General features: G+C 48.3%; 2 protein-coding genes across 4 annotated transcripts; one reads left to right on the forward strand and one right to left on the reverse strand.

Annotated features, from left to right (window-relative positions):
* Nucleotides 1–4,420: 4,420 nt before the first annotated feature.
* LOC123452698 (heat stress transcription factor A-2e-like) lies at nucleotides 4,421–8,374 on the forward strand. 2 transcript variants are annotated; one of them, XM_045129405.1, is made up of 2 exons: nucleotides 4,421–5,248; nucleotides 7,159–8,374. In XM_045129405.1, the coding sequence occupies exons 1-2, from the start codon at nucleotides 4,436–4,438 to the stop codon at nucleotides 7,909–7,911; spliced, it is 1,566 nt and encodes a 521-aa protein (XP_044985340.1). In that variant the 5' UTR covers nucleotides 4,421–4,435; the 3' UTR covers nucleotides 7,912–8,374. The 2 variants fall into 2 exon arrangements, 1 of the variants encoding a protein (XP_044985340.1); XR_006632644.1 differs by lacking the exon at nucleotides 4,421–5,248 and adding an exon at nucleotides 5,263–6,998 and having other exon boundaries at nucleotides 7,159–7,345.
* Nucleotides 8,375–9,490: 1,116 nt separating this feature from the next.
* Nucleotides 9,491–10,832, reverse strand: LOC123452699 (sigma intracellular receptor 2-like). 2 transcript variants are annotated; one of them, XR_006632645.1, is made up of 3 exons: nucleotides 10,303–10,832; nucleotides 10,029–10,145; nucleotides 9,781–9,871 (listed from the first exon to the last, which is right to left on the reverse strand). XR_006632645.1 is itself a non-coding variant. In XM_045129407.1 (2 exons), the coding sequence occupies exons 1-2, from the start codon at nucleotides 10,624–10,626 to the stop codon at nucleotides 9,707–9,709; spliced, it is 489 nt and encodes a 162-aa protein (XP_044985342.1). In that variant the 5' UTR covers nucleotides 10,627–10,787; the 3' UTR covers nucleotides 9,491–9,706. The 2 variants fall into 2 exon arrangements, 1 of the variants encoding a protein (XP_044985342.1); XM_045129407.1 differs by lacking the exon at nucleotides 10,029–10,145 and having other exon boundaries at nucleotides 9,491–9,871; nucleotides 10,303–10,787.
* Nucleotides 10,833–14,448: the final 3,616 nt, after the last annotated feature.

Here is a 14,448-nt window from a genome sequence, read left to right on the forward strand (position 1 = left end):
GCACCGGCACAGAGGAGGAGAGGGGCAGGGCTGCGCCGAGAGAGAGGGAAAAATCTCATCTCCAATGGCCAAAAGTGCCCACTATATATAGGGGAAGGGGAGAGGGGGTGCCACCCCTAGGGTTCCCACCCTAGGGGGTGTGGCAGCCCCCCCAGATGGGAGGTGCGGCGGCCAGAGGGGGAGGAGGGGGTGGCGCACCAACTGGTGGGCCTTAGGCCCACCTGGCTTAGGGTTTGCCCCCCTTTTCTCTCCCTTGCACAATGGGCTGAGTGGGGAGGCGCACCAGCCCACCTAGGGGCTGGTTCCCACCCCCACTTGGCTCACCTTACCTCCTAGGGTCGTTGCCCCCCTTCGGTGGTACCCCGGGGCCACCTCCGGTGGTCCCGGTACGTTACCCGTGATGCCCGAAACACTTCCGGTATCCGAAACCATCCGTCCTATATATCAATCTTTACCTCCGGACCATTCCGGAGCTCCTTGTGACGTCCGGGATCTCATCCGGGACTCCGAACAACTTTCGGTAACCTCGTATAACAATTCCCTATAACCCTAGCATCATCGAACCTTAAGTGTGTAGATCCTACGGGTTCGGGAGACACGCAGACATGACCGAGACACCTCTCTGGCCAATAACCATCAGCGGGGTCTGGATACCCATGGTGGCTCCCACTTGCTCCACGATGATCTTATCGGATGAACCATGACGTCAAGGATTCAATCAATCCCGTATACGATTCCCTTTGTCTGTCGGTATAGAACTTGCCCGAGATTCGATCGTCGGTATACCTATACCTTGTTCGATCTCGTTACCGGTAAGTCTCTTTACTCGTTCCGTAGCACGTCATCGTGTGACTAACTCCTTAGTCACATTGAGCTCATGATGATGTTCTACCAAGTGGGCCCAGAGAAACCTCTCGGAGGTACCCGTAGTGCACCTTTATAGTCACCCAGTTACGTTGTGACGTTTGATACACCCAAAGCACTCCTACGGTATCCGGGAGTTGCACAATCTCACGGTCGAAGGAAAAGATACTTGACATTAGAAAAGCTTTAGCATACGAACAATACGATCTAGTGCTATGCTTAGGATTGGGTCTTGTCTATCTTGGGAGAATGATGTGATGGACAAGACCCAATCCTAAGCATAGCACTAGATCGTATTGTTCGTATGCTAAAGCTTTTCTAATGTCAAGTATCTTTTCCTTCGACCGTGAGATTGTGCAACTCCCGGATATCGTAGGAGTGCTTTGGGTGTATCAAACGTCACAACGTAACTGGGTGACTATAAAGGTGCACTACGGGTACCTCCGAGAGTGTCTGTTGAGTTGGTACGAATCGAGATCGGGATTTGTCACTCCGTGTGACGGAGAGGTATCTCTGGGCCCACTCGGTAGAACATCATCATGAGCTCAATGTGACTAAGGAGTTAGTCACACGATGACGTGCTACGGAACGAGTAAAGAGACTTACCGGTAACGATATTGAACAAGGTATAGGTATACCGACGATCGAATCTCGGGCAAGTTCTATACCGACAGACAAAGGGAATCGTATACGGGATTGATTGAATCCTTGACATCGTGGTTCATCCGATAAGATCATCGTGGAGCAAGTGGGAGCCACCATGGGTATCCAGACCCCGCTGATGGTTATTGGCCAGAGAGGTGTCTCGGTCATGTCTGCCTGTCTCCCGAACCCGTAGGGTCTACACACTTAAGGTTCGATGACGCTAGGGTTATAGGGAATTGTTATACGAGGTTATCGAAAGTTGTTCGGAGTCCCGGATGAGATCCTAGACGTCACGAGGAGCTCCGGAATGGTCCGGAGGTAAAGATTGATATATAGGACGGATGGTTTCAGATACCGGAATTGTTTCGGGCATCACCGGTAACGTACCGGGACCACCGGGAGCACTGGAGGTGGCCCCGGGGGACCACCGAAGGGGGGCAACGACCCCGGGAGGTAAGGTGGGCCAAGTGGGGATGGGAACCAGCCCCTAGGTGGGCTGGTGCGCCTCCCCACTCAGCCCATTGCGCAAGGGAGAGAAAAGGGGGGGCAAACCCTAAGCCAGGTGGGCCTAAGGCCCACCAGTTGGTGCGCCACCCCCTCCTCCCCCTTCTGGCCGCCGCACCTCCCATCTGGGAGGGCTGCCGCACCCCCTAGGGTGGTAACCCTAGGGGTGGCACCCCCTCTCCCCTTCCCCTATATTTAGTGGGCACTTTTGGCCATTGGAGATCAGATTTTTCCCTCTGCCTCGGCGCAGCCCTGCTCTTCTTTCTCTTCCTCTCTGCCGGTGCTTGGCGAAGCCCTGCCGGGAGACCTCGTCTCTCCATCGACACCACACCGTCGTGTTGCTGGAGTTCTTCCCCAACCTCTCCCTCCTCCTTGCTGGTTCAAGGTGCGGGAGACGTCACCGGGCTGCACGTGTGTTGAACGCGGAGGTGCCGTAGTTCGGCACTAGATCGGAATCGCTGCGAGTACGACTCCATCAACCGCGTTCTAGCAACGCTTCCGCTTAGCGATCTTCAAAGGTATGAAGATTCTCTTACCCCTCTCTCGTTGCTGGTCTCTCCATAGGAAGATCTGAATATGCGTAGGAAAATTTTGAATTTATGCTACGTTACCCAACACGAGGGAGGGTGGAAGGGGGAGAAACTACGCCAAAGCCTCCAGGAAGGGACACGTCGCCTTTGGTATGGCTGCCGCGCTTGCCAAGGATTTTCACTGGAATCCCTCCCTTTGGTAACTACATGTAGATGCTCCGAAGACGACAACCGAAGCCACGAGGAGCCCGATCATGAACATAACGTAGTAGATCGGGGTCGGGGATGAAGCTCCTCCATGATGCACAAGCACACCCAGGCGGGGCCGTCGCAGCGCCAGCGAATGCCACCCCCAACGCACGCACGACTAGGAAAGTAGCCCAATAGTACCCGCTGCATAGGCCACACCAAGCACCGCCCATCGGAGCTGCCGCGCCGGACGCCGAGGCCCTCCACGAATACGAAGGTGCTCGATCCCCGCAGCCAGCGCCCTAGATGCCGCACGCTCGAGCTGGCGAGCACCTCCGGTGACGGCGAGGGGGGAGTGGGAGGGTGGAAGTGCGACATTGACCTAGGGTTCGCCCCCGAGTCGCCTCAGGGGAGGCGACGCGAGGGAGGAGGGGTGGGGCAGGGCAAAGCTTCAGGGATGACCAGTGACTGTTTTCTTGTGCAAACATCATTGCAGAGAGAATTCCAAGTAGATGTATTTTCATTAGAATTTAAAGCTCTGCATATTCAAAATTTGAAATCGAATGAGACGTGCATTGCACGTGCAAGCTTACTAGTGTCTCCAAGTGTTCCGGGCACCACAAAGAGCACATGTATCTGATGTTGTCATATGCCTGTGTTGTAGCAGCACACCACATGGAATTGATTGTCTTGCCAGTCTCCAAACAAAAACCCGAAGCTTAGAAGGGACTTTGATATGCCAAATAGACGTCCATTGGTTGTTCTCAGATTCATTCACCGACGTATCCGATTGCTCATCAATCTAGCCCTCTCTACTAAAGTTTGTACGCATGATCATCTGGTATGCTGATCGAATAGAGAAATATCTTTTGCTATCTTCATGCCAAGCCCAGAAATCTGAAACAACTTGCGTACATAGTGGAATTTTGAGGATCTCCTCCGCATCAAAATGAGTAAACAGCTTCCTGATTAGGTTCTCATTGCAGTAGTAGTCTCAATGAGTTGTGCAACCAAGGTTGGGGGGTTAGGCACCACAGAAGTGATCGGACGTTTGAAACTATCTCGCAGAATCCAATTATGTGTCCAGATGCCCGTACTCGCCCTGTCCCCAATCCTTCGAATAACTCCCTGTGAAAGAATGTCACGTCCCTCCAGAATTGCTCGCCAAATCTGAGAGGGATGGCCTCCCAACTCTGCCTCTAACAAGTGGGAGTTAGGAAAATATACCGATTTCAGAATCTTTTCGCTTAAAGAGACATCATTGGTCAAAACACACCAGGCTCGTCTAGCAAGAAGGTCCAGGTTAAAAAATCTCGAGATCCTGAAAGCCCAAACCACCCAAGTACTTCGGCTGAGTCATGATATCCCAAGCCACCGAGCAAGGTTTCCTTTTCCCTTGCTTTGAGCCCCTACCAAAACTGACGAATGACCGAAGTGATGCTTTCACATAACCCCTTTGGTAATCGAAAGCAAGACATGAAAAACACTGGAATAGCTTGTGCTACAAATTTTATCGAGATTTCCTTCCCAGTAGACAGTAACTTCTTCATCCACCCGTTGATCTTCTCCCACACACGATCTCTAAGATATTTAAAAGTGCCATTCTTGAAGTGGCCACTGGCTTGAACCAAGACCGGCTCTGGCCCGGCCCAGTTGTCCGTGGGCTGAGATGAGATAAACGGGCCCTGTTCCGCTTGGGCCTAATGCGGCCCATCTCTCTCTGTGACGCACGCGTCGCGTCGCTGTCTTGTCTGATCGGGAGGATAATCCCCGCTCCCACACGTCCGCCCCACAACCGCTTCCGCGGGGTCGCATATTCGCACGCGCACCGCTTCCAGAACCTTCCACTCCATCCCCAACCCAAGCGGCCGCTGCTACGGCTACTGCCCAATCCCCACCACCTACCTACCACCCTCCCCTCCCCTCCCCGTCCTCCTCCTCCGCCGCCGCCTTCCTGCGCGGCGCACCCCGTCTCCCTCCGCGATCCGATCCCCGTTCCTGGCGCGCGGAGATCTCCCCGCGGTGATCACGCCCGCCAGGTGTTTGTGTCTGTGCCTCGTCACGGGCCCATTCCTCCGCCCTTCGGTCACGCGCATACCGTGCCCATCCGCGCCACATCAAGGCTTGCACGGGCGAGAAGAGAACCCCCGTCTCGTCTCTGGTGCCGGAAGGCGCGGCCCTCGGCGATGGGCTCTGCCGCTGCCATGAGCCACCGGATGATGAACCCGGTGAAGGTGGAGGGCCGCCCCTCCCCCTCCCCCTCCCCGACGGCGGCCGCCGGCGGCGGCGGAGGGGCGCCGAGGCCGATGGACGGGCTGGCGGACGCGGGCCCCACGCCGTTCCTTGCCAAGACCTACGACATGGTCGACGACCCCACCACCGACGCCGTCGTCTCATGGAGCGCCACCAACAACAGCTTCGTCGTCTGGGACCCGCACCTCTTCGGCACCGTGCTGCTGCCGAGGTACTTCAAGCACAACAACTTCTCCAGCTTCGTCCGACAGCTCAACACCTATGTAAGTCCATAGACCACTCCCCTTCTCCTTGCTGCTTTGCTTTGGCCCTTCATACCTGAATCGATTGATTGACGTCAGCTGCTAGTAAACCAGAAGGGTTATGAATGAGTGGGGCTTGGGATTACTAAAAGTACTGGAGTATTTTCTCACCCTGCGGTATACCCAATTTTGCCTCATGTTCACACTCCTGATGGCTCCAATGCCGCAGGCTGTTAGCTGTAGTTCAGAAAGTATGGCAGGGGAACATCCGCATATGAATAGATCAAGTTAGTTAGGGGGTGATTGACAGCAGTAGTGGTTTGGGAGGTCACAGTGGCATTGCGCCTTGGGGACTTTGGGGCCAAGAGGAAGTCCAATGTAGCCTAATAGTTCAAATTCCAGCTACCACTAACATCAAAGTACTCATAGAGACATATACTCCCTAGAATAGATACCTCCATTTTATGGATGCTGCTTTAATTTCACTAAAGTCATCCTGCAAGATATTACATAGATGTTCACCTAGGTACGTAAGAAGGAATGACCAATAGGATGATAGTGGATACTTGGTAGCTCATGCGATGTTTTCATTTTATGCAACACTTAGTAAAAACCCTCGAATTATGGCAACCAAAATTTTAAGTCGTGAGTAGGGCCTGTTTAGTTCGCTTCCACAAAAAGCAGCCTGACTCAGGAAGGGATCTCAGGCATCCGATTTCGAGGCGTGAGGCTGAGATCTCTTGCTGGCAGGCCTCCACCCAAATAAATTCAAACCTACAGAGTCAGCTGATATCAACTTGTAAAGCCAGCTGGTAGCTTCTATGCTGTTTTTATTTTTAGGCAGCGGTTCACAAAAATTCTCAAATTAAGCAAAGCAGAAAGTGCTTGAGTCAAATCCCAAGCCTACAGAATTAGTTGAGTGCAATTTAGATTTACCAGCACATGGTAAAATCGCAACCAAAAAAAGGCGAAAAGCCTAAAATAGTTGTGTTCTGAGAATTGAAGATGGACAAAATTGAAAGCCTTATATTTCGTCAAAAGATCAGAAAGAGCAAAAGGGGAAGTTTGTTATACCAGTGTCCATGTTGCCTATAGTAGCAATCGTATTTTGGCCAAGAAATCAGAAAGAGTAAAAGAGGAAGTTTGTTATACTAGTGTCTGTGTTGTGTGTAGAAGCATTGCTGATAGTGTGGGATTGTGGGTTATTCTTTTATCGTTATTCTCTTATCCTAGAAACTTGCGGATGTTGGAAGACCAGATTTTACAGGATGATTGTTGCATTTCCAGGAGAACCTTCAGATTTTTCTTTTGGGGAGATCTGGGCTATGAGTTAAATCTCTGGGTAGTAGTTTTATTGATCTTACAAGTCTTTGAGAGCATGTGTGCAGTCACCAAGCGAATGCTTTCATGATGGTGTTAGCTCCGAGTAGGTGTAATATTAAAGGATGAAGATGAAGAGGAAAGTTGACAATTATAGTCTTCCAATTGATACTTCATTATGTCTTGAGTAAGCTTCCAGTTCATACAATATTAAAGGATGAAGATGAAGAGGAAAGTTGACAAATAAAGTGAAGAACTAAAATCAGCAAACTGAAAAATGTGTCAAGTGAGTAAAATCTTCCAATTGATACTTCATGTTGCCGTGAGTAAGCTTCCAGTTCATACAATATTAAAGGATGAAGATGAAGAGGAAAGTTGACAAATAAAGTGAAGAACTGAAATCAGCAAACTGAGAAATGTATCATGTGAACTGAAACTTGTCATAAAAGAGGTAAATTAGATATTCTTACAGGCTCATCTTCTCCACACCCTCTCTTTGTCACTGTTGTCTATCTAAATTTCTGAATGGTTAATTTTCTGTTGGATAAACTTTTTTTTTTTACCTTATTTAATTATCCGATTTCCGACATGGTTGTTATCGCCTTTGGCAGGGCTTCAGAAAGGTGGATCCTGACAGGTGGGAATTTGCAAATGAGGGATTCTTGCGAGGGCAGAGACACCTTCTCAGAAATATTAAGCGCCGGAAACCTACACACGGGTCTCAGAATCAGCAATCTCTTGGCTCCTACCTTGAGGTGGGGAACTTTGGACATGACGTGGAGATAGATCAGTTGAAAAGGGACAAGCAGCTCTTGATGGCTGAAGTGGTGAAGCTCAGGCAGGAGCAACAGAACACAAGGTCAGATCTGCAAGCCATGGAAAAGAGGCTGCAAGGAACTGAGCAGAAGCAACAGCAGATGATGTCATTCTTGGCGCGAGTCATGCAGAATCCCTTGTTCATACGCCAGCTGATCTCCCAGAGTGAGATGAGGAAGGAGCTCGAAGATGCCATCTCGAATAAAAGACGGCGCCGCATCGACCAGGGACCTGAAGCTGTCGATAGCATGGGCACTGGCTCTACCCTGGAGCAAGGGTCACATGTAATGTTTGAGCAGCAGGAGCCAGTGGATTCGTTTGTGAACGGTGTCATATCCGATCTTGAAAGCTCGTCCGTCGATACAAAGGGAGCTGAGGTGCAGCAGAGTGTCGCTTCCAGCCGTTCGGAGCAACTTAGAGGCAGGCCCAGTGGAGAGCTGAATGATGATTTCTGGGAGGACCTGCTGCATGAAGGGGGCCTCGGCGAGGAGGCCAGCAACCTTGTGGTTCCAGATGACATGAACTTGTTGGCTCAGGAGATGCACTAGCTCGACTCGAAGAACACGAAATGTGGACAGTAATGCATCGCCGAGCAGCCCTGAGAATCCTCACCAGAAAGCCTGTTGTTATATATGTGTACATATATGTCTTGTGTCGGCCATGATCAGTCAGTCGAGTAGCTCGCTGCTGCCTCCAGTGATGATGGTATTGGTACCATATTATCTTGGTGTCGTTTTTTTCCATCAATGCCGTATTTACTGTTTAGTTCAGCTTCTGGGAGGGTTACCATATTATCTTGGTGTCGTTTTATTTTCGTCAATGCCGTGTTTACTGTTTAGTTCAGCTTTTGGGAGGATTCTAGCTGGGATGCTTGCGAATTACCCGTATGAGAATAAATATGATAGTGTCCAGTATATAGCACATATATGTGCAGTGATTGTATTTGGATGATATCGATGTACAGTATCCTGCTGTGTCCATGTATAATGTACTTGCTACCATCTTCTTTTAGGCAACTTGTACTTGTTGCTTTGTAGCGTATCCGGTATTCTGCGCTAAGAATTAATTGATATGAGTGTCTAATATTCCTTGCATTCATCATCAGTAAACAGCATTAATTCCTGACTTGTAAACCCTGATGCAGTGCATTAGTTGTGTAAGTTCATAGTAACAGCAATGTCACAAATTTACTCACGTAAATTTAAATTTATTTGCTTGGTTTTACATCAAAAAACTTAATTAATCTAACAATTTGTATGATAGTAAAGGGTTCATATATGTGCTCGCTGTCGTTTATCTTCTCATATAGCCAAACTAAATATTGCCTGAAATTCCACAGCCAGTCCCCAGTTATATACAGCTTTATATAGTGTCCAGTATATAGCACGCATATGTGCAGTGATTGTATCTGGATGTGTGTCTGTATAATGTACTTGCTACCCTCTTCTTTTAAGGCAACGTACTTGTTGTTTTGTAGTGCATCCTGTATTCCATACTAAGAATTAATTGGTAGGAGTATATCTAGTAATATTCTTGCATCAGTAAACAGCATTAATTCCTGACTTGTAATCCGTGATGCATTGCATTAGTTGTATAAGTTCATACTCCCTCCAGTCTCAGTTTATAAGTCCGGCACATATATCTAGATCGTTAATTTGACCAACTTAATGAGAGGCATATATATCAAACAATATATCATTAGAAACTTTAGATGTTCTATTTTTTAATGATATAATTTTTATGTTAAATCATATATTTTATGTAAATTAAATTGACGATCTAGGTATACGTGCATGTCTTCTAAACTGTGACGGAGGGGGTAACTACGATGTTACAGATTTACTCGTGTAAGTTCAAATTTATTTGCTCAGTTTTACAACAAAGAATTTGATCAAATTTGACAATTCATATATGTGCTCGCTGTCGTTTATCTTCTCATATATATAGCCAAACTAAATAACGCCTGAAATCCCACAGCCAGTCGCCAGGTATATAAAGCTATATACTCCCTCCGTCTCAAAATAAGTGTCTCAACTTTGTACAAGTTCTAGTATAAAATTGTACTAAGTTTGAGACAGTTATTTTGGGACGGAGGGAGTATTAAATAAACAATTATGGCAAACCAGATGCTCTCTTGAACGTGGTCTATCATAGAACAGATGCAGTACAATCCTTTTTCAAATTGTGAACTAATTTAATTTTGGCAGTATGGACATTCCATTCCATTGGGTGTTGAATGATGGGTTAAAAGGTACAGCCGTTGAACAAAATTCTCAAAAGAAAGCATCTTACAGCTAGTGAAAATGTTTTATCGATGAAAAATGTCAGAGATGAAAATGCAATCTAGACCCTCTTCTTCCGAGCAGAAGATGCAGGCGACGGAGGCGCCGAGCATGAGCAGAGACCGCGCAGAATGGCAATGACAGCAAACACGGCGTATGGAACATACATCTGAAGTAGCTTGGGCGTTGCCTTTCCTGAGCCCAGCATCTCACCAAGTATTGCAGACTGGAACAGTTGCAAAATCACTAGTTATTAGGAACGAAATCAGGATCAGGATAGTCATGGACTCATGATATGCTCTCTATTCAATTGCGAAGTAAGAAACCCTATCCGGCCAACGTAAGTGGAAATTAAATCTTCCCAGTTCAAACTGGTTCCTTACTTATTTCTGATCGAAATGAATCGTAGATCGTTGCATCGGATTGGATTGGAGCATAGAGAAAAAATAGGCAGATCCACATTGTTGTCCCCAACTCATGATGAACATCTAGAGATTTCTCTGTTGAGACGTGAAGTGATTGAGTTACCGTGGAGTTGACCTCTGATTTTACAGATCCGATGAAGAGGCGGCACATTTAATCACAGATGACCAACATGCTCTCAACAAATCATGGACAGAGAATAGTAGCGGGGAGGGCGCGAGAGATGGGGGTTACCATGGAGGTGAGGGTGGTGACGCCGGCCATGAGGGAGGTGGTGGCGGCCCATCGGCGGCCGGCGAGGACGCCGTAGATGGTGGCGACGGAGAGCGGCCAGAGGAAGGCGAGCTCGAGGCAGAAGAGGCCGTGGAGGAAGGCCGGCGGTTGGGCCATGAGGTAGTCGCCGAACTCGGCGGCGTACCAGCGCTTGAGGTCCCGCAGCGGCGCCGGGTAGAGGTCGGGCGGGAGGACGGCCTGCGCGTCGATGAGCGGGACCGCCACCGCGATGGTGAGGGAGAAGAGGACGACCACCGCGTCCGTCACCGCCGAGACGACGCCCATCGCTCCTGCCGTGCGTGCGTGCCTGGTCGTGGGTGCGTGATGTAATGCTCTTGGCTGGGATCTGATGAGATGCCTTCTTCTGTATTTTGGCGTACAAGGGTTATTTCGCCAGCACGAGCATGAAGAAGAGCATATGCGGAAGCGAGAGAGTGTTTTTCTTTGATTTTTTTTATATCGTTCACATAGTTAGAAATAATCGAAATACGGTCATCAAATTTGTCTTAAAGTTCATATATGGTTTATTATACTTCCTCCGTTTCAGTTTATAAGTTCGGCACGTGTATCTAGGTCGTCAATTTGATCAACTTAATGAAAAACATATATTACAAAAAATATATTATTAGAAACTTTAGATGTTCTATTTTCTAATGATATAATTTTTATGTTAAATAATATATTTTATATAAGTTAAATTGACGACCTAGGTACACGTGCATACTTTATAAACTGTGACAGAGGGAGTACAATTTTATCTACATTTGACGAGGATTTTTTTTCGGAAAGATCTACATTTGACGGTTGATTGACCTGTTCACGTGTGTATTGATTGCCAAGTCATTTTTACTCGGTCGGACCCCTTCAATACGTGTGGAAACCGAGTTCTTTTTTTTGCAAAATCACCAGAGATAGAAACTTGTATCGGTCGGCGAGGGCCTTGACGCGGTGGCGCCGTTGAGTCTGCCCCGGGCACACTAGTTGTCGACGCCCCCACCCCTCCTCTCCCGATCGAAGTAATAGCTCCTCTTGGATCCACAGTACCTTTGGTGCCCCCTAGCTCTCGCCCGATGCAGTCGCCTTCCCCGGCGCCGACGAGTTGCGGCTAAGTCAACCGCACTGGATAAGAATCACGTTCACTTCCTCCTAGGTGAAGCTAAAGGTCTGCACCGGCACCCTGCTAACAACCGCTGGCTCCTCTGCCGGCGCCGACGACGCCCTCTTCGCCCCTTTGCTCTCCTCGCTCGCCTTCAGGGCCAACTCGGCAGCCACGCCGGCGGTGGCAGCCTTGACCACGAACATCGTCCGCTTGTCCGACTAGGTGAGTGGGGAGTTGATTATCTTTGGCAATTTTGCAGAAAAACCCTCGGTTTAGACGCGTATTGAAGGGGTTTGATCGGCTCGAGATGCGGTCAACCGCCAAATCAGCGTGTATGTAGATAAAAACGTATAATGGATTGTATGGGAACCCCGAACAAGTTTGATGATCATTTTTCGGGTATTTCTAACTTTTTTTTGAGAAAAGGGTATTTTTAACTACGGGTGAAGAAGAGCATATGCGGAAGTGAGAGAGTGTTTTTCTTTGATTTTTTTATCGTTCACATAGTTAGAAATAACCGAAATACGGTCATCAAACTTGTCTTAAAGATTCATATACGGTTCATTATACAGTTTTATCTACATACACGCTGATTTGACGGTTGATTGACCCGTTCACGTGTGTATTGACTGCCAAGTCATTTTTACTCGGTCGGACCCCTTCAATACGCGTGGAAACCGAGTATTTTTTTTGCAAAATCGTCAGAGATAGAAACCTGTCTCGGTTGGCGAGGGCCTCGAACCTATCCCGGTCGGCGAGGGCCTCGATGCGGCCGCGCCGCTGAGCCTGTCCCGGGCGCACTGGTCGTCGACACCCCCACCCCTCCTCTCCGATCGAGGTCATAGCTCCTCTTAGATCCAGAGTATCTTTGGTGCCCCCCACTTAGCTCTCGTCCGATGCAGTCGCCTTACCCGGCGCCCACGAGCTGCGGCTAAGTCGACCGCATTGGATCAGAATCGCGTTCACTTCCTCCTTGGTGAAGCTGGAGGTCTGCATCGGCACCCTATTGTTGGAAATATGCCCTAGAGGCAATAATAAATTAGTTATTATTATATTTCTTTGTTCGTGATAATCGTTTATTATCCATGCTATAATTGTATTGATTGGAAACACAAATACATGTGTGGATACATAGACAAAACACAGTCCTTAGTAAGTCTCTAGTTGACTAGCTTGTTGATCAAAGATGGTTAAGGTTTTCTAACCATAGACAAGTGTTGTTACTTGATGACAGGATCACATCATTAGGAGAATGATGTGATGGACAAGACCCAAACTATAAATGTAGCGTATGATCGTGTTAGTTTATTGCTACTCTTTTTGTTGGAAATATGCCCTAGAGGCAATAATAAATTAGTTATTATTATATTTCTTAGTTCATGATAATCGTTTATTATCCATGCTATAATTGTATTGATTGGAAACACAATACTTGTGTGGATACATAGACAAAACACTGTCCCTAGTAAGCCTCTAGTTGACTAGCTCGTTGATCAAAGATGGTCAAGGTTTCCTGGCCATAGGCAAGTGTTGTCACTTGATAACGGGATCACATCATTAGGAGAATCATGTGATGGACTAGACCCAAACTAATAGACGTAGCATGTTGATCGTGTCATTTTGTTGCTACTGTTTTCTGCGTGTCAAGTATTTGTTCCTATGACCATGAGATCATATAACTCACGGACACCGGAGGAATGCTTTGTGTGTATCAAACGTCGCAACGTAACTGGGTGACTATAAAGATGCTCTACAGGTATCTCCGAAGGTGTTCGTTGAGTTAGTATAGATCGAGACTGGGATTTGTCACTCCGTGTGACGGGGAGGTATCTCGGGGCCCACTCGGTAATACAACATCACACACAAGCCTTGCAAGCAATGTAACTTAGTGTAAGTTGCGGGATCTTGTATTACGGAACGAGTAAAGAGACTTGCCGGTGAACGAGATTGAAATAGGTATGCGGATACTGACGATCGAATCTCGGGCAAGTAACATACCGAAGGACAAAGGGAATGACATACGGGATTACACGAATCCTTGACACTGAGGTTCAAACGATAAGATCTTCGTAGAATGTGTAGGATCCAATATGGGCATCCAGGTCCCGCTATTGGATATTGACCGAGGAGTCTCTCGGGTCATGTCTACATAGTTCTCGAACCCGCAGGGTCTGCACACTTAAGGTTCGACGTTGTTTTATGCGTATTTGAGTTATATGGTTGGTTACCGAATGTTGTTCGGAGTCCCGGATGAGATCACGGACGTCACGAGGGTTTCCGGAATGGTCCGGAAACGAAGATTGATATATAGGATGACCTCATTTGGTTACCGGAAGGTTTTCGTGCATTACCGGAAAAGTTTCGGGCTCATCGGTAGTGTACCGGGAGTGCCGGGAGGGGTGCCGGGGACCATCGGGAGGGGTGTCACGCCCCAAGGGGTCTCATGGGCTATGGGAAGAGATAAACCAGCCCCTAGTGGGCTGGAATAAGTTCCCACTAAGGCCCATAAGGTTTGAGAAGGAAAAAACACAAGGTGGAAAGAGTTTCCAAGTGGGAAGGTGGAATCCTACTCCAAGTAGGATTGGAGTAGGACTCCTCCACCTCCAATTTCGGCCAAACCTTTAGGTTTTGAGGCTGCCTCCTCCCCTCCCTCCCACCTATATATACGGAGGTTTTAGGGCTGATTTGAGACGACTTTCTCACGGCTGCCCGACCACATACCTCCATAGTTTTTCCTCTAGATCGCGTTTCTGCGGAGCTCGGGCGGAGCCCTGCTGAGACAAGATCATCACCAACCTCCGGAGCGCCGTCACGCTGCCGGAGAACTCTTCTACCTCTCCGTCTCTCTTGCTGGATCAAGAAGGCCGAGATCATCGTCGAGCTGTACGTGTGCTGAACGCGGAGGTGCCGTCCGTTCGGTACTAGATCGTGGGACTGATCGCGGGATTGTTCGCGGGGCGGATCGAGGGACGTGAGGACGTTCCACTACATCAACCGCGTTCTCTAAC

The sequence above is a fragment of the Hordeum vulgare genome, chromosome 5H, assembly GCF_904849725.1.
Source record: "Hordeum vulgare subsp. vulgare chromosome 5H, MorexV3_pseudomolecules_assembly, whole genome shotgun sequence".
Classification (NCBI taxonomy): Eukaryota; Viridiplantae; Streptophyta; class Magnoliopsida; order Poales; family Poaceae; genus Hordeum; species Hordeum vulgare.

What these genes read in the sequence shown, in the direction of transcription:
- LOC123452698 (XM_045129405.1), top strand. Translation starts at nt 4,436, where the DNA reads ATGCGGCCCATCTCTCTCTGTGACGCACGCGTCGCGTCGCTGTCTTGT. An exon ending in TCCGACAGCTCAACACCTAT is followed by an intron (nt 5,249 to 7,158) that starts GTAAGTCCATAG and finishes CGCCTTTGGCAG; the next exon opens with GGCTTCAGAAAGGTGGATCC.
- LOC123452699 (XM_045129407.1), bottom strand. Translation starts at nt 10,626, where the DNA reads ATGGGCGTCGTCTCGGCGGTGACGGACGCGGTGGTCGTCCTCTTCTCC. An exon ending in TCACCACCCTCACCTCCATG is followed by an intron (nt 9,872 to 10,302) that starts GTAACCCCCATC and finishes CAACTGTTCCAG; the next exon opens with TCTGCAATACTTGGTGAGAT.